The 20,620-nt window shown below is 39.1% G+C and overlaps 1 protein-coding gene across 6 annotated transcripts in view; it reads right to left on the bottom strand.

Moving 5' to 3' along the window:
- Window positions 1–20,620, bottom strand: part of NCOA3 (nuclear receptor coactivator 3) — a 119,139-nt gene that overhangs the window by 19,184 nt on the left and 79,335 nt on the right. For all 6 annotated transcript variants that reach the window (XM_070801830.1, XM_070801827.1, XM_070801832.1 and 3 more), the window contains 12 exons: window positions 12,265–12,369; window positions 11,301–11,473; window positions 10,717–10,817; window positions 9,337–9,511; window positions 8,724–8,912; window positions 8,490–8,591; window positions 7,853–7,993; window positions 6,669–6,816; window positions 5,333–5,724; window positions 4,301–5,169; window positions 3,240–3,375; window positions 2,060–2,254 (listed from right to left, as the gene is read on the bottom strand). In XM_070801830.1, the coding sequence (XP_070657931.1) occupies window positions 2,060–2,254; window positions 3,240–3,375; window positions 4,301–5,169; window positions 5,333–5,724; window positions 6,669–6,816; window positions 7,853–7,993; window positions 8,490–8,591; window positions 8,724–8,912; window positions 9,337–9,511; window positions 10,717–10,817; window positions 11,301–11,473; window positions 12,265–12,350 (2,707 nt within the window). In that variant the 5' untranslated portion in view covers window positions 12,351–12,369. The remainder of the gene's footprint in view (window positions 1–2,059; window positions 2,255–3,239; window positions 3,376–4,300; window positions 5,170–5,332; window positions 5,725–6,668; window positions 6,817–7,852; window positions 7,994–8,489; window positions 8,592–8,723; window positions 8,913–9,336; window positions 9,512–10,716; window positions 10,818–11,300; window positions 11,474–12,264; window positions 12,370–20,620) is intronic.

The following is a 20,620-nucleotide window of genomic DNA, read 5'->3' as shown; positions in this document are numbered from 1 at the left end:
TATGATGAGCAAATCATGAGAAATGCTGGGCTGGATGAATTACAAGCTGGAATCAAGATAGGCGGGAAAAACATCAACAACCTCAGATATGCGGATGATACCATTCTAACAGCAGAAAGCGAAAAGACTCTTGATGATGGTGAAGGAGGAAGGTGAAAGAGCCAGCTTAGAACTAACTATTAAAAAGACTAAGATCATGGCATCTGGCCCCATTACTTCAAGGCAAACAGAAGGGGAAAAGGTGGAAGCAGTGACAGATTTCCTCTTCTTGGGATCCAAAAATCACTGCAGATGATGACTGAAGCCAGGAAATCAGAAGACAGCTGCTTCTTGGCAGGAAAGCTATGAAAAACCTAGACAGTGTGTTGAAAAGCAGAGACATTACTCTGCTGACAAAGGTCCATACAGTCAAGGCTATGGTCTTCCCAGTGGTCACGTACGGTTGTGAGAGCTGGACCATAAAGAAGGCAGAACGCCAAAGAACTGATGCCTTTGAACTGTGCTGCTGGAGAAGACTCCTGAAAGTCCCTTGGAAAGCAAGAAGATCAAACCAGTCAATCTCAAGGGAAATCAACCCTGAACACTCATTCGAAGGACTGATGCTGAACCTCCAATATTTTGGTCATCTGATGTGAACAGCCGACTCACTGGAAAAGTCCTTGATGCTGGGAAAGACTGAGGGCAGAAGGAGAAGAGGGCAGCATCAGAGGATGAGATGGATGGATGGCATTACCAATGCAATAGACATGAACTTGGGCAAACTTCGGGAGATGGTGAAGGACAGGGAGGCCTGCCGTGCTACAGTCTATGGGGTCACAAAGAGCTGGACACAAACAACATTCTTTTTTAGACATAATACTATTGCACACTTAAGAGACTACAGTATAGGCTTCCCTGATGACTCAATGGTAAAGAATCCACCTGCCAATTCAGGAGGATCCCTGGTTCAATCTCTGGTCCGGGAAGATCCCACATGCCTTAAAGCAGCTAAGTCCATATGCCACAACTATCGAGTCTGTGCTCTAGAGCCTGCTGCTGCTGCTGCTGCTAAGTCGCTTCAGTCGTGTCCCACTCTGTGCAACCCCATAGACGGCAGCCCATCAGGCTCCACCGTCCCTGAGATTCTCCAGGCAAGAACACTGGAGTGGGGTGCCATTGCCTTCTCCAATGTATGAAAGTGAAAAGTGAAAGTGAAATCGCTCAGTCATGCCCGACTCTTCGCGACCCCATGGACTGCAGCCTACCAGGCTCCTCCATCCATGGGATTTTCCAGGCAAGAGTACTGGAGTGGGGTGCCATTGCCTTCTCCGGCTCTAGAGCCTAGGAGCTGTTAAGTACCGAAGTCTACGTACCTAGAGTCTGTGCACCACCACAACTGAAGCCACCACAACGAGAAGCCCACACACCACAACTAGACACTAGTGCCCATTCGCCAAAACTAGAGATAAGTCCACACAGCAATGAAGACCCAGCACAGCCAGAACTATATAATTCAAAAAAAAAAAAAGTGAGACTACAGTATAATGCAACCTATTATGCACTAGGAAATCAAAAAATTCACGACTTGCTTTATTGTGAAGACTCCACGTCCCCAATGCAGGGGACCCAGGTTCAGTCCCTGGTTGTGGAACTAAAATTCCACATGCCACATGGCACAGCCAAAAAATAAAAGAAAATGCCTTGGACAGAAAGCCTCCTTGAGAGTTTAAATCACCAAGACACAGAATAAGCGAAGGATGCTCATAAAAGAAACATGCTCCTGTTATTCAAAATCCTATTTAACTCTATTTCAGTGGCTGTAAGTATTTTAAATTTGCTTTTCCCAAAAGAAATTTAAATTAGACCCTGATGCTGGGAAAGACTGAACGCAGGAGGAGAAGGGAACGATAGAGGATGAGATGGTTGGATGGCATCACTGACGCGATGGACATGAGTTTGAGCAAGCTCTAGGAGTTGGTGATGGACAGGGAAGCCTGGCATGCTGCAGTCCATGGGGTCACAAAGAGTCAGACACAACTGAGCGACTGAACTGAACTGATATTAATTAGAAATAACATACCCATATTTGAGCCGTAATTTTCCTGATTATCCATCATTCTTGGATTGCCGCCCAACATGGGTTGCTTTGGTAACATGGGGAAAGCACCAATATTCTTTACTGGAGGACTTGAGCCAACGGAAACAGGACTGTCTAGAGATACTGCCCGGTTATACGGAGGACGGACAGACTGTACAGGCTGTGGACTCCTCAAACCTGTTAAAAACACAGAAGCATGATACATAAGTATCTTCTGATGGTGCAGTACATAATTAAGTACAAAACATAAATACCAATACCACCCACCCAAGAATATCTTTCTTCCCAAAATGAACACTGTCTTTTTTTACAAAATAAACACTTAGCACCAAAAGAAATTCAAAAGAATAAAGAAAATTGGCCTCCTATTTCAAATAAAGTAAAAAAACAAGAGTCCTGGTGTTTGCTGAAGTACTGGGCACTTTTCTACAGCCTGACATAGTCATTCACATTCAGCTTCACTTTATATTAAATAGTAAAGATTTTACCAACGTTTCAAGGTCCTGGAAGTTCTTCAATATGCATACTTAAAGTTTAAAATTTTACATTTAAATATAACCAGATAAGTTGCTTCTAGTCAAATAAGGACTATAACATAAAGTTTCCAAATTTTTTTCCCAATCCATTAGACTGATCTAATTATCTATGCATTATAGTTGAGGAAACAGTGCCACTAAAAATGAATAACCACCTTTCCAGATAATTGTGGGATTACTCTTTTTCAATTGATACCTGTAATATATCCTTGTTACGCTGATGAATCTAAAAGTACTCAGGTACAGGCAAAAAGTTAGGTGAAACCAGCAAACACCAAAGTAAATTAGTATCAAAGGACAAGTTTTGATTTGCTTTTTAATCTGATTCTCTGTGGCCAAGACAAATAAAGGTACTAGTAAGGAGCGAGAACCTACGACTCCCCTGTAGCAACCAAAGAAGAATATTTTCCTATAAGTTACATGATTGCTGGCCCCATATTAGTTAGAAATAGGCAACTGTACAAAAAGGTTTTTAAAGCACCTACGTTATAAATTAGTAAAAAAAAAAAAAAAAACTAAGGCAGAGTACACGTTTTAAAGTTGGGTCCTAGTCTTAATGTAAGAGTACACACAGGTGTGCAGAAAAGTTCAAAAGGCGGCAAGAATAAAATCTAGTTCTTTCTTACCCAGAGAATTAGCTCCTTGAAACATCTGTGGCTTAGTTCCCAGGTTACTACCACTTGTGGGTATGGAATTATTGTAGAAGTCAGAATTAGTCAGATCACCAAGAATAGCATCTAGATTATCCAAGTCTCCGGATCCCTGAAAATATTTTTTTTTAATTAACCAGTGTTCATTACGAGATACATAGGTATAAACATATTCATCAGAAGAAACGAAACAGGAACAAGTGAAATACAATAGTTATCCTAAACGGTAATGCCCAGCGTAGAGGCTGGCTGATTATGACTATCCCTACATTTCCACCTTAAAAGTCAAACACAGATTCAAATCCTGAGATAAATCGATAGGTTTGGAAATGCTTCCAAAGGGGCACTTTTAAATTTACTCTAGATATTTAATTCTCAAACTGAAGGATATTTTCCAGCAAACATTAGTCAGAATCATGAGCTGACAGCAACGTCTGCCTCTACACATACTTCTGAAAACACATACGATTAATAATAAAGACAAGCTGACGTTCAACAAATTCATAGCTATGCTTTAAAAAGGGTTTTTGATCAGTACATTTGGGAAACACAAAAAAATTAAACAGACATCCTAACAGTAGAACTTCTCCAAGACTTTAATTTTCTCAGGTGCATATTAGTGTCTCCCAGAGACGTTACACAGTATCCGGGAAATGTTTGTACAGAATGTGATCATGTACATGAAACTTGACTTTAGGTAAAAATCAAAATTATCTTCCTTAATTCAGAAGGTTTTTTCCCATTTCTTCTATACACTTCATGACCTAATGTGCTCATTCCAACAAAAACCTTCATGAAAAATTTCAAATTGGCTGCTAATGAGGTGAAGTCACATTTGAAAGCGTACACATCTGATATTTCTAAATTACATAATATACTTTACTGATGCTCAGAAGAGTTACCAAAAAAATGACAGTTCCAGATTAATCTCCATTAAATAAACCTAAAAAACAAAGTAAGAATTTGTGTATAACCCTTTAAAACACAGAAAAGATGAAATATAAGGATCAAGCTGGAATATGCAGAAGACAAGTTACCTCTTCATTTGTTTCTGTCTTAATTTTAGCATCTTTCTCTTGACTTGAGCTCGGAATGGCGGAGCTGCTGCACTGACTCATCTTACTGTCCACGCCTTCCACTTTGGGCTGGAGCTCTTTGGCAAGTGTGTCACTAGGATCGTCCCTGTCCAGCAGATACCTAAGCAGAGCATTACTTTCCTTTTTCTTAGGACTGAGTTGCTCCTGCTTGACGTTTCCTTCTACACAAGACGTCGTACTGCTGGTGTCCTTCCCAGTGGCTTCAGCGGTAATCTTGGCTACTTCTGCTGGTGAATTTCCATTCTGGAGCAACTTGTGCAAAATCCGGTGCTTCTCTTGCAGCAGTGACCCATGCATGTTGGATGTGGAGGATACACCTCCGGAGGTGGAAGAGGAGACCCCAGAGGGGCTGGTGACACTAATGGAAGAGTCTTTACAACTTGAGTCCAGGGGGGAGTTGGTCAAGGAGGAATGACCCCGGTCATCAGAAGAACAGGTGAGTAACTGCAGCAACTTTTTGTGACCTTTGCTTTCCAGAGGAGCCCGCTGATTCTCAGACCCTTCCACACCGCTCTCCTTACTTTCTTTGTCGTTAATGTGATCTCTGCTATTTGACTGACACACTGAACTCTCCACTGGATTCTGGTCGCAATACAAGCCTAGGGGACTCTTGGAATCCTGACTGTTCACTTTACTTGGTTGAGTTATATTCATATTAGGGGAATTATCCAATTTGGGACCTGGCGAAGACAGTGTAGATAAAAGAGAAGTCCCCACGCCCTCACTGATAGCTTGAAGGGCACTCAGAGAGCTGCTAGAAAAGCTGTGACTCACGGTATTGCCAGAAGATCCCATGGGAGAGTGCACGCCTGGATTTGGAAAAAAAATCAGGAAAAGAAATAAACTATCATATGCTGTAAAAAACACCACTTACCAGTTCAAAGTTTCTATTTTAAAATAAATTAACAAGAATTACAGTGGTATGGAAAGAAAAGAATTACTAAAAAATAAAACAAAATGCAACACAAATACCTGCAACAGGAGAAAACTGGTGTGAGGCCATCTTTGGACTCCCTCGATTACGAGGAGAAATCATGATATTCTGCTGGCTGGAGCCGAGACCAGGGCTCCCGTGTGGAGGGCTACTCATGTTGAGACCGTAGGTACTGTTCTGGTAGGAAGATGGTGACTGCATGCCTGGCCCGGGGTTCATGGAGGCTATGCTACCGGAAGCCCCATACCTGGCTCCACTCATCTGCCCCGCGGTGCCAGCATCAGTTAAGCCGTAAGTCCTGCTGCTCAGCATCTGTAAGCCTGGATTTGGTGACATACTCATGCCGCCTACTGAATTGTTGCATCCAGCTGCTGGAGGCCTAATGCCTTGTCCAACAGGATTCGGGTTTGGTCTATACCCATTCTGTTCCCTGCAAAGAAACAGAACATCAGAGTTCTACTAAAAAATTACAGGCATGGGGACGCCCCTGGTGGACCGATGATGAAGAATTTGCCTTCCAGCGCAGGGGAAGCCAGTTCAACCTGTGGTTGGGGAACTAAGAGCCCCCATGGCACTGGGCTACCAAGCCTGTACACAGCAACTACTGAGCCCACAAGCCACAACGAAGGCCCAAAACAGCCAAGTAAGTTTAAAATTTTTAATTACAGGCATGTGTTAAAAGCCTGAGTCTGATTAAAAAAAAAAAAAAGGATGAAAAGTCCCAGAAACTTAACTTCTTGAGCATCATTCCAATACCTAGTGACCATAACAATTTAAATATTGATCAGTCATTAATCTAATAACATACATTTTAATAAGCCACAGAATCTAATGAGTGACACCATGAGAGCACCATAAAGGACCCAAAGTTGCATTAGCTGGAATCTCGGTGGGGCTTTTCCCTATGCAATTCCCCTATACTGAGGGGTTAACCTGGAGGTGCCTACAAATTACTCGAGATAATTTATGGGTGAATATCCTGCTCCTTCATGTGTTGCTCATTTACTGTTAGCAACAGCAACAGTAACCATTTCTTCTTGAAGTCTACCTCCAAATTTTAAATTCCATTCTTAAAAGTAATGTATCATTAGAAATGAAAAGTAACACAGATAGTCAGATTTTATGTATTCTTTTACTCATTAGCCTTCCTATCCTCCAGCTTTCCCAGGAATTGTTTGATGAACAAATTCTCACTCTCACATAGAAATGTAACCTTAAAAAAACAAACACCATACGACAGGAATCTAAGTGCACTTGAGCAAACCCAACAACCTATTTTTCCACATTAATTTTTCTCCCTTTTTACATTAACAATAAAGCATCTTGAGAATACTGACGCATTTAATATGAGAACTCACAGTAACCAACCATTACCTCTGAAGAAAGTGGGTTGAGACAAAGCCATGACGGTCATTTGTTACAGGATTTCGGAATAGTTTGCTTTTTGTTTGCGCAGTCACTATAGTGCCATCAGCCAAAGAGAATCGATACAGCGGGGTTTCTGCATGGCCATGGATATAAGCTGTTGGGGAAAATATCCTATTAGTTGCAAATACAATTGGCAAAACAAACACATACAGAGGAAAAAAGAAAGTAAATATGCAAGTCCAACATCCTCAAAATCCAGCAAAAGACTGAATCTCACCAAAATTAGGAACAGGCTAAAATAACAATGTTCAACAATCATTTTCCTCCCCGACACAAACGAAAACAACTACTGTCACATATGTGTGTGTATATATATATATATATATTTAAGGCTCTATAGCCTCTTGATGAAGGTGAAAGAGGAGAGTGTAATAGTTGGCTTAAAACTCAACATTCAGAAAATGAAGATCATGGCATCTGGTCCCGTCACTTCATGGGAAATAGATGGCAAAACAGTGGAAACAGTGTCCGACTTTATTTTTCTGGGCTCCAAAATCACTGCAGATGGTGACTGCAGCCATGAAATTAAAAGACGCTTACTCCTTGGAAGGAAAGTTATGACCAACCTAGATAGCATATTCAAAAGCAGAGACATTACTTTGCCAACAAAGGTCTGTCTAGTCAAGGCTATGGTTTTTCCAGTGGTCATGTATGGATGTGAGAGTTGGACTGTGAAGAAAGCTGAGCGCTGAAGAATTGATGCTTTTGAACTGTGGTGTTGGAGAAGACTCTTGAGAGTCCCTTGGACTGCAAGGAGATCCAACCAGTCCATTCTGAAGGAGATCAGCCCTGGGATTTCTTTGGAAAGAATGATGCTAAAGCTGAAACTCCAGTACTTTGGCCACCTCATGCGAAGAGTTGACTCATTGGAAAAGACTCTGATGCTGGGAGGGATTGGGGGCAGGAGGAGAAGGGGACGACAGAGGATGAGATGGCTGGATGGCATCACTGACTCGATGTACTGAGTCTGAGTGAACTCCGGGAGTTGGTGATGGACAGGGAGGCCTGGTGTGCTGTGATTCATGGGGTTGCAAAGAGTCAGACACCACTGAGCGACTGAACTGAACTAAGCTGACAGCACCCAAACGTGATGACAAATGAGATCAAGAATCAACCTCCAAATTCCTTACCTTCTTGATAGTGACGTTTCTGGGACCATGACTGCCCATCATTAAGACTAAAAAATCTCTGGATACACCTTCGGATTATGTCTTCAAAGCCAGGTCTCATGGAGGATCTCAGTGAATTGGTGTCTATAGTAATAACTTTCCCTATTAAACATAAAATTGCCACTGTGTTTAATTTCATCATTGTGCCTTATTTAACTACAATGGCTTTCATTCTTTACTCTCATAGGCAAAAGGGCAGGCCAAAATTAAAAATTCATGATCAGGTCAAGAATTACTCCCAGTAATTCTCATTAAATTACCCACATTTGTGAAAAGTGTTTATAAAAAATGAGTTTGAAGTTACAGAAAAGAAATACTGGCTTCTGATTTGAAATGCAATTTGAAGAGAAAGCCAGGTACCTCTACCTTTTTTTGTTGTTGGGTTTATTTGAGGGATTTGAAGTGTCAAACACACCCAACTCAAATGCCTACAGTTTAAGTGAGTCTCCTTCAGGGTTGTGTAACAAACATCAGAAATAATCCATGCAAAGTATTCATGACAGTGGGCGTGGGCACTTAAAAGACAGAACAGGCTGTAAAAAGTTAACTTATAAAACTTCCCAAAATGAACAAATGTATACACATGCACAGTTTCTACCTGAAAGATCGTGTCTAGTGATAAAGCTCTCAGGACTTGATGGAAATGCTCTTTCTCCAGTGGTAATGCGGCGTGCCACACAGATCATACAGGACTGCAAGTCTACAACAGAAAAGTTAACCTTTGATGCGTCTATTCAATAGGCAAGTAAGAATGTGGAATTCACTAGGAAGAATTAAACAAGTGTGGCTGCTATTGCTTGATAAAACATCATGGGCAAGTGATGGCTCTCACCTTCCCCTTCCTCCATCATAGCCCGCGGCTGGGACAGGGCAAAGCACTGCATCGTCTCGTATCTCTGGCGCATTTCGGGACTGGTGTTTATGTCTTCCAGAATGTCATGTGGTATTTTCATCAACATACGGCAGTTAAATGTATGGCTTTTTTGTCTCTGGGTCTCATTTGTCCAGGTAACTCCATTAACTTTAGGAAACAAATAGAAAGGAGTTTTGTAAAGGCTAGCAATTCAGTCCATGACTATTACCAAGAATTTAAACTATAAATGAACTATCTGCCAATAAGAAAAAAAGAATTTAAGCTGTATATATTTTCTCATTATACATCTTCCACAGTACAACACAGTTCAAAGCGACAATATATAAAACACTGGAATAACTTCAATTTCAAATTCAACAGGTACCTCACATATTTTGTAACTCACTGTATATCTTAGACCCATGAAATGTATACCAAATTTTAAATTCATATTTGAAAATTCTGTTATTTACAGCTTTCCCTGTTCTATATAGTCATCACTTGACTTTCAAAAGTATATTCAATTTTCTAAGAAATGATTAAGAAAAAAAAATTTTTTAACTTACTTGGAAAATATACTTTAAAAACTTACCTGTAGATTTTGGTAAGTTTTTAAGAAAATCCTTTCTATCTTCTTCATGCAATATATTGTAGACACTTGTATTAACCAGGTCCTCTTGCTTATATTGTAGGTACTGGGTAACATTTTCTGACACAAATACAATGTTTCCTTCACGATTCACCACAAATAGGAAGCCGTCCAATGCCTGAAGTGGGGTATGTTAACACTGGCTATTACGGACTGAACTGTATCCCACCCCCAACCACAATTGGTATGTTGAAGCCCTAAAGCTCAATGTGACTCTATCTGGAGATAGGGCCTTTTAGGAGGTAATTAAAGTAAAGTGAGGTCATAAGAGTAGGGCTCTAATCCAACAGGACTAGTGTTCTTACGAGAAGAGAGACAGACACCAGAAATGCACACACAGAGAGAAAAGGCCACGTGAAGACACAAGGAGAAGGCAGCCATCTACAAGTCAAGGAGACAGGTCTCAGGAGAAACCAAGACTGCCAACACCTTGATCTTGGACTTCCAGCCTCCAGAACTGTAAAAAATAAATTTCTGTTGTTTAAGCCACTCAGCCTGTGGCATTTTGTTAGGGCAGCCTTAGTACTAAACAGAATTTGAAAAAAACTGTTGATTTAATGACTATCAGCCATCATGTCTATTAACATTAGCAACATCAATAAAGGGTTCTAGGAAAAATATAGATGATTTGAAAAGATGACAGTAAAGATAAAATTTGAATTAATTTATAATCTAATTTTTGAAGAATTACTTCTTCAAAGGAGTTTTTAAAAATTAAAAAAAAAAAAAAAAAAACACCCTGAATGCTTCCCCCCTTTCCATCTGGTATCAAATCAAGCTATAAGAACTAGAGCACTTTGTAGTGAGAATTTACAAAGAGGAACTGAACTGATCCACTAAAAAGTAATTGGAACAAACCAACTGCAACAAAATTATCTGATAAGTGAGCTTTAACAAAGGGCTTCTAGCCATCACTTAAAGTAAGAGAAACCTGTAAAGTACAGAAGAGAAACCTTCTGTAGAGTACAGGTTAACTAGATTTATTAAAGACAACTACTTACAAAAAATATCTAAAGTCTTAAAAATTCCTCCAAAATATGAAATTATAGTGCCATTCTATCAATTATGGGAAAATGCACCCAAAAAGTCTGAGTCAATAAAAAAAAATATGCCCAAATGCATGGGGTGAGGGGGTGAGGGGGGTACATAGGACCTCATGAGTTACATATATTTTAAACATAAGAGCATTTTATAATCATATTCAGAATACTGAGTTCTATCTCATGAGAAGAAACATTTTCTTTTTGCTCTCATACCCAAAATTTTATCTTTTTTTTTTTTAATTCAACACCGCTTACTTTAGAATTAAAACCTTATACTTGCCTGAAGTAAGAGTGGTCCTAAGGAGTCTTTATCAATAACTCCTTGTCCTGTGGAAGATACATCAGCTTTCTGAACATCATCATCACTGGTAATAGCTTTTCCTGAAAAGACATAAGGCAGTACTACAAATAGCATATGGATCAGTTGCAGTCTCAATGCACCTTCAAACTGTTCCCAGAACAAAGAGGCACACAGGTGTACATGCGCACATAAACAGTGCTTTCTGATAAGAAAACGATGCTACAATTTCTAAAGGTTAAAATTAAACTTCTGAGTTACCCAGGAGCGCAGAAGATACTCTAGATTTTCTTTCCCTACTAAAAGCACTATTTCACTGCTTCCTGAAAGGGAACTAACAAATAACAGGGTGAGCAGCCCTGGCCTCCTTCCAATTCTGGTGACTATGTCCTAAGGAGCACAACTGGTCCACTGGTCAAACTAATCTAACTATGGAGCCCCACAGAGGCTACTAGCCCTCAAGGAACAGCAGTTCCCATCTAAGCAACAACGGAGCAAAAGACAAATGTGAACCCAGTTAACAAGTTCCTGCTAAAAGACTTGAGTGTTCTCTTACTTTGTATTACCTTGCTCTTTTATTTGACGTATCTGTCTTACTGTTTCCTTTAAAATTGCACATTTATCTGGTTTGACATTGAAATTGTCAATATCACTAAGATTAGCAGATATTAGTTCAGCCAATTCTTCAATATATTTACTCTCCTGCTCCCGTCTCCACTTTTCACCACTGCAGGCAAGGCTGGGAAATGGGGGGAAAACGCCATAAATATATCAGTCACAATCGAGCTGTGAGCAGAATCAGTACCTACACAATACCATTACATCCATATACTAGCAAAGTAAATTCAGCCCACAGAGACTCCCAAAACAATGTCTTGGAGACCTAGTATAATACAGTTGAAATCTGTGCAAACCTAAACTCAAGTCCACCTGTTGTTAGCCTGGTGGCCTTAGTCAGTTAGCTTCATTTCATCATCTGGAAAATGGGGATAGTCTTTACCACAAAGAGACAGTAAAATTAACAAATAATTAAACAGCAATAACTACTTATTAATAATAAGGTCTCATGAATTATATTGATGATAAGATTGTTTTTTATTTTGCAACCCTGACAGTGAAATCTAAGTGATACTGACCTTGGCAAATAGTACAAAAGCTATGAAGCATCACTGCATAAAATGTAGTATTTCATTTCTATTTTTTAAACTTCTAACTTCACTCAGGAAAAGAATGATAAAACCTCACAAATGCCAAAATATCAATTTATAACATGTTCTTAAAGGATACTAAAGATTCTAACTTGTAATAATCTTATCTTACTTATAATAATCTTATCTATTTGTAACTCCTACATCCTCCATTGAGAAATGCTTCTTACAGTATCATAGTTAGTATATACTTAAACAAATAAACAATAAAAATCTAACCAGAGAAAGCAAATAACAGAAAGCTGAAATGTTATCTTCAAACCAAACAAATAAAGGCAAGAGGAGGTGATCTTGGTGAAGCATCAGGAAATAAATTGCTTACCCTTGCCCTGGAGGATCACATGGCAACTTGCGTTTTCGTGAATCAGGGGCCAGTGGATCCAAGGTGTTTTCTCCTAACCCACTCATCGTGAATATGCATTAGCAACTAAGAGAGAATAGTAAGATAAAAATATCTTATTATTTTGTATAAGATATCATGTAAAATATCCATGACTCTAATAAAGGCATAATATGCTTGAATGGCTGCAATTTGTAATTCAGGACTTTTCCTTAAATGGCTGGATAAGACTCAATATTCTTTATAGTACACACCTGTTCTGAAGACCTCAAGAGTTTATACTCCACTAATTAGAATGTCCAACCCTGGAACAAGTGTTTCTCAAGACCAAGTAACGTGTATACTGAATATCTCACAAAGAACAAGGCATCTTTTTCATATCTAATAAAAAGAGACTGTCAACTCTCCAATTGATAAAATACTAAATTATACTTATATACAAATAAGATCTTATCTAGCCAATTGGTAAAAAGTCTTTGAATGATAAAAATTATTTTCAAGTTATTTTCAAAGTAGTTTTTTTTTCCCTGTAGACCATTTCTTTAGTATTCATCATCCACTGTGTTTTTCTTCCACTACTTCAAAATAAGCTGAGACTCTGTAAATAATATGTAAGCTCCAAAACATTCTGCTTACAAAGCAGATGTACAACAAGAAAAATCCAGGTGGGAGGATTTTCACAAGATCCACAGAGCAACAACTATTTTGATATTAACTGGTGGAAAGGAAATATGCCTTGATTAAAGTTGCATTGATAAAAACAATGTATTTTTAAAAATAAGGTATTTCTAAAATACCTTAAAAAATAGTTATTTCTAAAAAATAAGGGTATTTCTTCTTGGAAAAAGAAATACTCAGTAACTCACAATTTTAGCACATGTAACTTATATGCAGAGTACACTATGAGAAACACTGGGCTGGATGAAGCACAAGCTGGAATCAAGATTTCTGGGAGAAATATCAGCAACATCAGATATGCACATGACACCACCCTTATGGCAGAAAGGGAAGAAGAACTAAAGAGCCTCTTGATGAAAGTGAAAGAGGAGAGTGAAAAAGTTGGCTTAAAACTCAATATTCAGAAAACTAAGATAATGGTATCCAGTCCCATCACTTCATGGGAAATAGATGGGGGAACAGTGGAAACAGTGGCAGACTTTATTTTTCTGCACTTCAAAATCACTGGATGGTGACTGCAGCCATGAAATTAAAAGATGCTTACTCCTTGGAAGGAAAGTTATGAGCAATCTAGACAGCATATTAAAAAGCAGAGACATTACTTTGTCAACAAAGGTCCTTCTAGTCAAGGCTATGTATGTAGTCATGTATGGAGTCCAATAGTCATGTACGGAGTGAGAGTTGGACATAAAGAAAGCTGAGCTCAGAAGAATTAATGCTTTTGAACTGTGGTGTTGGAGAAGACTCTTGAGAGTCCCTTGGACTGCAAGGAGATCTAGCCAGTCCATCCTAAAGGAAATCAGTCCTGGTTGTTCACTGGAAGGACTGATGTTGAAGTTGAAACTCCAACATTTTGGCCACCTGATGCTAAGAGCTGATTCATTTGAAAAGAGCCTGATGTTGGGAAATACTGAAGGCAGGAGGAGAAGGGGACGACAGTGGATGAGATGGTTAGATGGCATCACCGACTCACTGGACATGAGTTTGGGTAAACTCCGGCAGTTGGTGATGGACAGGGAGGCCTGGCGTGCTGCGGTTCATGGGGTCACAGAGTCAGACACGACCGAGCGACTGAACTGAACTGAAGTGAGCCTTCCCTCAACAAGAAATTTATTTGTCCTAAATTCTTGTTTATGAAGACGCTGTTATAAAGAATTCCAAGTCAACAGAGAAGCTTAAACACGCCAAACTGCTTTTTCTTAATTTGTTAAAACACATCTTGCATTCTATCCACAGTTTGAGACCTACACAGAAGGACATAAGCTTCCACTAGGTGGCACAATCCTGCCAGGAAGAGAGACAAATCAACAGAGAAGCAAAATTTCACACAAGAAACTTAAAATATTCAGCTTCAGAAAAAACAAAATCAGAGTTTTAGATTACATTATCGTCTTTACAGATATCCTAGGTATGAATTAAACACTAGCAAAATTTATTCTACCAATAATTTTGGTTAAAAAAAAGTAATGGCTGAATAGCTGTTATGTTTCAAGAACTTGGTGTTTTTTTCCTCACAGCATAAGTTAAAAGGAGAGACAAGAACTTACATAATGGTCCGATGTTATGATTTTACAGGGTAACCAGATTCCACAATGCCACAATACTATATTCTTCAAAAATGACAATGTCATAAAAGACAAAGTCTTTAAGTATTCTAGATTAAAGAAAGCTAAAGAGAAACAATAATTAAATCCAATATTTGATCCTATATTGAATTCTGTGCTCTAGACAGGGAAAATGCTATAAACAACATTATTAGATCTATTGACAATTTAGAATATGGACAACAGATACAGTATTTTACCAATGTTAAATTTACTGAAGTTGATTTCTATACTGTGGTTATTTAAGAAACTATCCCTATTCTTAGTATTTAGGACAAAAAGGCCATTATGTACACAAAGGACCCTCCAATGGTTGGAGGGAGGGTTTACATACTTATGAGTGAGTGAGTGAGAGAGAAAGGATAGGAGAAGAGGGGGGAAGAGGGGGAAGAAGAGACTAGAAAGGAGGCTAGCAAATTGCTGACACTGGTTGAATCTCAGCTGGGCAAAAACTGTTTAACTCTTTGTACTATTCCTTTCCTTACAACTTTAAGTTTAAAATTATTTACAAATAAAGTTAAATGCATGTTCAGCTTTGACTTCCAATCTTCATATTTAAAAAGTGATTCTTCCTTAATGAACAGAAATAGAATAACTAGCTATGTCTCAATACTATTATCTTTATATTTTTGTTTCATTCACAGGTTATTTTTAAATTGTGCGGCCAACCATCCAGTGAATAATAGCATTTATTTTAAAAATATAATTTAAAAATGTATATTCCAAATTTTAGATATTATTTCTTTACTTTGATGTTAAACACAAGCTGAATCCTCTAACAAACTCTTTGTGAATAACAGCATTTCTTTAACTTGAAAGACATAATTTATTCTATATTCTTTGTACTATTTCCTTAACTTTGCTGTTACACATAAGCTGGATCTCCAGTAGAGCTTAAGGTGCCTAGCATATTACAGGTGATCAATAAGTATGCCTCAAAAAGTACTGAGTAAATGGAACATTCAACCCCTGCAGTCGTATTTTAGATTTTCCTCCATTCTGATCTACAAAAAAGTTTAAAGATTAAACTTTCTAAATTGTTACTTGTTGGGCTGATACAGGATGTCACCAAAATGAATTTTTAGAGACAATAATTATATCAGTAGAGAATCAAAACCATGAAAATCTTCAGTCAGTTCAGTTCAGTCGCTCAGTCGTGTCCGACTCTTTGCAACCCCATGAATCACAGCATGCCAGGACTCCCACCCCAGTCCATCACCAACTCCAGAGTTCACTCAGACTCACGTCCATCGAATCAGTGATACCATCCAGCCATCTCATCCTCTGTCATCCCCTTCTCCTCTTGCCCCCAATACCTCCCAGCATCAGAGTCTTTTCCAATGAGTCAACTCTTCACATCAGGTGGCCAAAGTACTGGAGTTTCAGCTTTAGCATCATTTGTTGGATCTCCTTGCAGTCCAAGGGACTCTCAAGAGTCTTCTCACAATTCTCCAAAGTATGTATTACTCCCATTTTATAGATTAAAATAGCATCTAGATCACACACAGATACTAGATGGCAGAGCTGGGATTACAATATTTTTAGAATTTTATAATAAAAAAATATGTATCAGATGTTTCTTGGGCATTTCATCCCTCACTCCAAAAAAAAAAAAATTAACCAATCATACTGTTGAATCACACAATCTCTGCAAACAAGTTAACTGGAGAATTTCTCAGCTCATCAGTAAGAACACTGAGAAGCTGTTACATGAGGGTTTAAGGACATGCAGTATTAGGGTCAGAGGCAATGAGGTGCTCCAGCTCAGCAGGTACTAACGCTGCTATTTCCCTCAAGCCTCTAAAAATCAACCACTATTCTTCAGTCACCAAATAAATGGCCCTCTACTAACCATGACCCTTATTTCTACTTGATACCAACAGTTAGTGGCTCACATGGCAAGGAAAAAAGCTTAGTTCAGAAAAGCGTTAACTATAACCACAAGAAAGAAAAAGAAAGAAAGTGAAGTCACTCAGTCGTGTCTGACTCTTAGCAACCCCATGGACTGTAGCCTACCAGGTTCCTCCGTCCACTGAATTTTCCAGGCAAGAGTAGTGAAGTGAGTTGTCATTTCTTTCTCCAGGGGATCTTCCCGACCCAAGGACTGAACCTAGGTCTCCGGCATTGCAGGCAGACGCTTTACCGTCTGAGCCACGTGGGAAGCCCCAACTATAACCAAAATAACCTGTCAAATATTTTCATACTTGGGTTTCCCAAGATTAAATGCTAGAGCCAAGTACTTCTGACTATCTCACCAATAATCTGGTTTATTTATCAGGCTTGTCTGTCTGATATATTATACAAGGTATGATTAAATATGTCAATTAGGGAGTATTTCTGGGAGTCTCCTGAGAATCTCAGTAACTTAAGAAAATTTTCATACAACTGTGAATTTAGATTATTTATTGAAAACTGCTTGAAACATTATATAAAAATAGAGACTGATTAAGCCAATTAGAAAAAAATTACCCTTGGGAAAGATTTATGAGACATCCATACATAAACACACTACCCAAAATATAAGTTCCAAATTGACACTCTTACTCAAATATAGTATATAGATAGTCATCACCAGTTAGGCTTAATCCTACAAGATTATATTTTCTAAAATATAAAATTAGAGGTTTTATTTCAGCCTTTTGTGCAGCTCCAAGAGAACCAGCACCATGGAGCAAAGAAAGGAAACGAAATAAAATGCATGTGTTTAGGGGACAAGAAAAAGCAGAGGACGTAAGTCCATAAACATGGAGCTACTATGGACATCTCCTCACCAGTGACTACCTCCTACCTTTACGTTTTAACTGAATCTTGGTATAGAGGATAAGAGCTGAAAGCTGGGGGCTGGGGGTCCAAATAAAAACTAACTTGCAATATCCTTTTGTTTTGTTATTGAGAACCTGGTATGTTTAGTAGGATGCACTATAAATCACCTAATGCAATCCATTTTTTAAATCTAATTCCATTTCTGTTCAAACATTTGCATGCCCAGACCGTTTTGGGGCCAGGAAATAAGAGATAAATGACACCCCCCACTATTAGAACTCTCAGGCAAGCAGCAGAGGAAAACATACAATTATAACAACATAATTTGGTAAGTGTTAAAATGAAGGCACAACTGATAGGAAACCTACTACCCTACAGTTTTTTAAAAACAAGGGAAAAGCATATAAACTGTATCAACAACAAACTACCTTGGTGTGGACATCTGCCACAAAACAGTATAAATCTCAGGTCCTGGTCAATTCTTTTCCTCTATCTTTAGTTATTAATGCCTGCAGATTTGGAAAGGGGCTAGCAGAGAGCAATAAAATATCCTACTTTTAATATTTAAGTTGAGGTGAGAAACATCCAAACATGAAGTAACAGCTATTTCATCCACAAGGTTTCATTCTCTCTTCTCTCGGTGTACTGCTTGCCGTTTCCTTCTCAATCAACAGCTGACCCCGAAGCCCCTTTACATGGATGCTCTGGTTTAAGCCTGATGAAGCTGAACTCAAACACAAACTCCCCAGAGGTTCTAGTGCCAGAACTGGGCATACCAATTAGCCAAGGCAGGTGCTAGATGCAACTGGAAGCTTGTTGCCAAGAGACTTCTCAACCTCTACACGAGCAACAGAGATGAAGTTCACGAATATACACTGTGCAGAGGGAGTTAAGCAAGCCAATTCCATTGAAATCAAATTATCCTCGCCTGACAGCATACTAACTAGCTGGGTAATTCTTTAGTTGCTTTAAAGGTTAGAGTGACTCCGACAATTTAACATGCTGAATCACTCTCATTCACAGGAATGAGACATAAGCCTGAACTTCATAAACCTGATTCATTATTATTATATTATTAATAATAATAATAAATTATTCCATTCCTAAACAACATACTATTTAGTTGTACTTCTTCCTCACCACCACTTCCACCACCCAAGTGGCCTAAAAAGAAAAAGATTCTGACAAAAGATATTCATGAAAACAGCTACTATTTGTATTTAACCCTTAAGTCACGTATTTCTTTTTAGATGTCCCCTCTATCCCTCTCTTACCTACAATACTGAAACACTTTTAGTCATCCTTCGGGATCAAATGACTGTCACCTTTGGTGAAACCATTCCCAATTATCCAATTAGAAAAAGCTACCCTGGGACTTCCCTGGTGGCACCATGGATAAGAACCCACCTGCCAATGCAGGGGGCACGGGCTGAACCCCTGGTCTGGGAAGATTCCACATGCTGCACATGAGTCTGTGCTCTAGAGCCCACGAGCTGCAGTTACTGAAGCCCCCATCACTGAAGCCCCCGCCGAGAGCCTGGGCTCCACAGTAAGAGAAGCCACGGCAGGGAGAAGCCCAAGAACCAACAAAGGGCAGCCCCCACTCCCTGCAACGAGAGAAAGCCTGCCAGCAACAAAGACCCAACACAGCCAAAAGTAAATAAATAAATTTTAAAGCCATCCCCTTTATTCTAATGCATTTTTCAATTTATTACATTTTCAATACTATATCTTATCCACATTTGTCTCTACTTTCTACACTATCAGCTCTAACTATCTTATCACAAACTCCCTCTCTCTTTCCACTCCTAATACCACCATTCCCTGTGCTCCTCTTTCCAACTTCAGTTCTCCTCTTTCTTCCCTTCCCATCAGCTATACTTCTGACCAACCACAATACTCCTAAAATACAGAGAAGACCAGGGGGATGGGGCTGAACACCTTGCAAAACAGTTTTGCTTTTTTCCGACATGTCATTTTTCACTTAGATATTTCCATTCCAAAAAAAAATATGGTGGCTTCAAGATATCTATCAAAATAAAACTCAAGGGTTTGAATTCTTCAGCTGACGTACTGTGATACAATAAAAAGACAGCAGGGCTTTGTTGGAATCGACTTTTGTCACCTATAAAAAGCTGATCGCCTGTAAAAACTGGGAATAATCACATCTTCCATATTCTTATGTTTATCGTGAGAGTGAAAAGCAATACAAAGCAGGAACAGGGTGAAATGGTGAACCCTCCAAGGTACACCATACCAAGAACAAAGATGGACTTCCAGCAACATCAAATTTGTTCTCATTTGAAAACAAATCGTTACAAATATCCCATACAACAACAAATTAAAAAGCTTCAGACAAATAAATTAGCCAGAACTATTCAGGCTATCTTCAGTGTACAGATAACTGACTGGAATTCAGAATATTTTCCCATTGAAATAGTGTGGTGAATGGCAGTTAGTAGCTAACATAAAACCATAAAGATAGAAAAAAACTACTGTCATAGATGTCTATGTCCTTAAGATAAATAAGTGTAATTAAAGAGTAAACAGGCACCTTTCAGAAGATTCTGAAGAGGTTATCCAAGTACCTTCAAAGGTACCAGGTAAAGAAAGAGTGCTGGTTCTTTTTTAAGGCCTCTTTGTATTTCTGGATTTGTGGTTTTATTTTTTATTTGAAAGACGTAAACAGCTCTACATCAAAAGTATTCTTTATACCTACGGCTGTCCCCTGGCACATAATGAAAATACAAGCAGAAAAGAAAGGAAGCAAGGAAGGAAAAAGAAAGTGTTCAATCTCCTTGAGCCAACTGGTAAAGCTCTAGATTAAGATAAGCAGTGGGGGGTTAGAGGGGTGTGTGCACAGAGCAGAAATAAAATCTGATATAAATTTAATTAATAAGCAATAAAGATATAAACGAGAGATGATCACAGCATGTGTCTCATTCTCTCCTATTTCAGGCTATCTGTCTAGCAGAAGAAAAGACATTTTAAGAAATGTTAAAACTAAGGGCTTCCATGGTGGCTCAGTGGCAAAGAATCCATCTGCCAATGCAGGAGACACGGGTTTGATCCCTGATCCAGGAAGATCCCACAAGCCGAGGAGCAACTAACCCCGCGAGCCACAAGTATTGAGCCTCTGTGATCCAGTGCCCGGGAGCCACAGCTACGGAGCCCACAGGCTGCAGCTACTGAAGTCTGCGTGCCCTAGAGCCTGAGCTCAGTAACAAGAGAAGCCACGAGTGAGAAGCCCGCCCAACGCAATGACGAGCAGCCCCTGCTCACAGCAACTAGAG

This window comes from Bos indicus, chromosome 13, assembly GCF_029378745.1.
Source record: "Bos indicus isolate NIAB-ARS_2022 breed Sahiwal x Tharparkar chromosome 13, NIAB-ARS_B.indTharparkar_mat_pri_1.0, whole genome shotgun sequence".
In the NCBI taxonomy this organism is placed as follows: domain Eukaryota; kingdom Metazoa; phylum Chordata; class Mammalia; order Artiodactyla; family Bovidae; genus Bos; species Bos indicus.
This window is presented reverse-complemented; position numbering and strand designations above follow the sequence as displayed.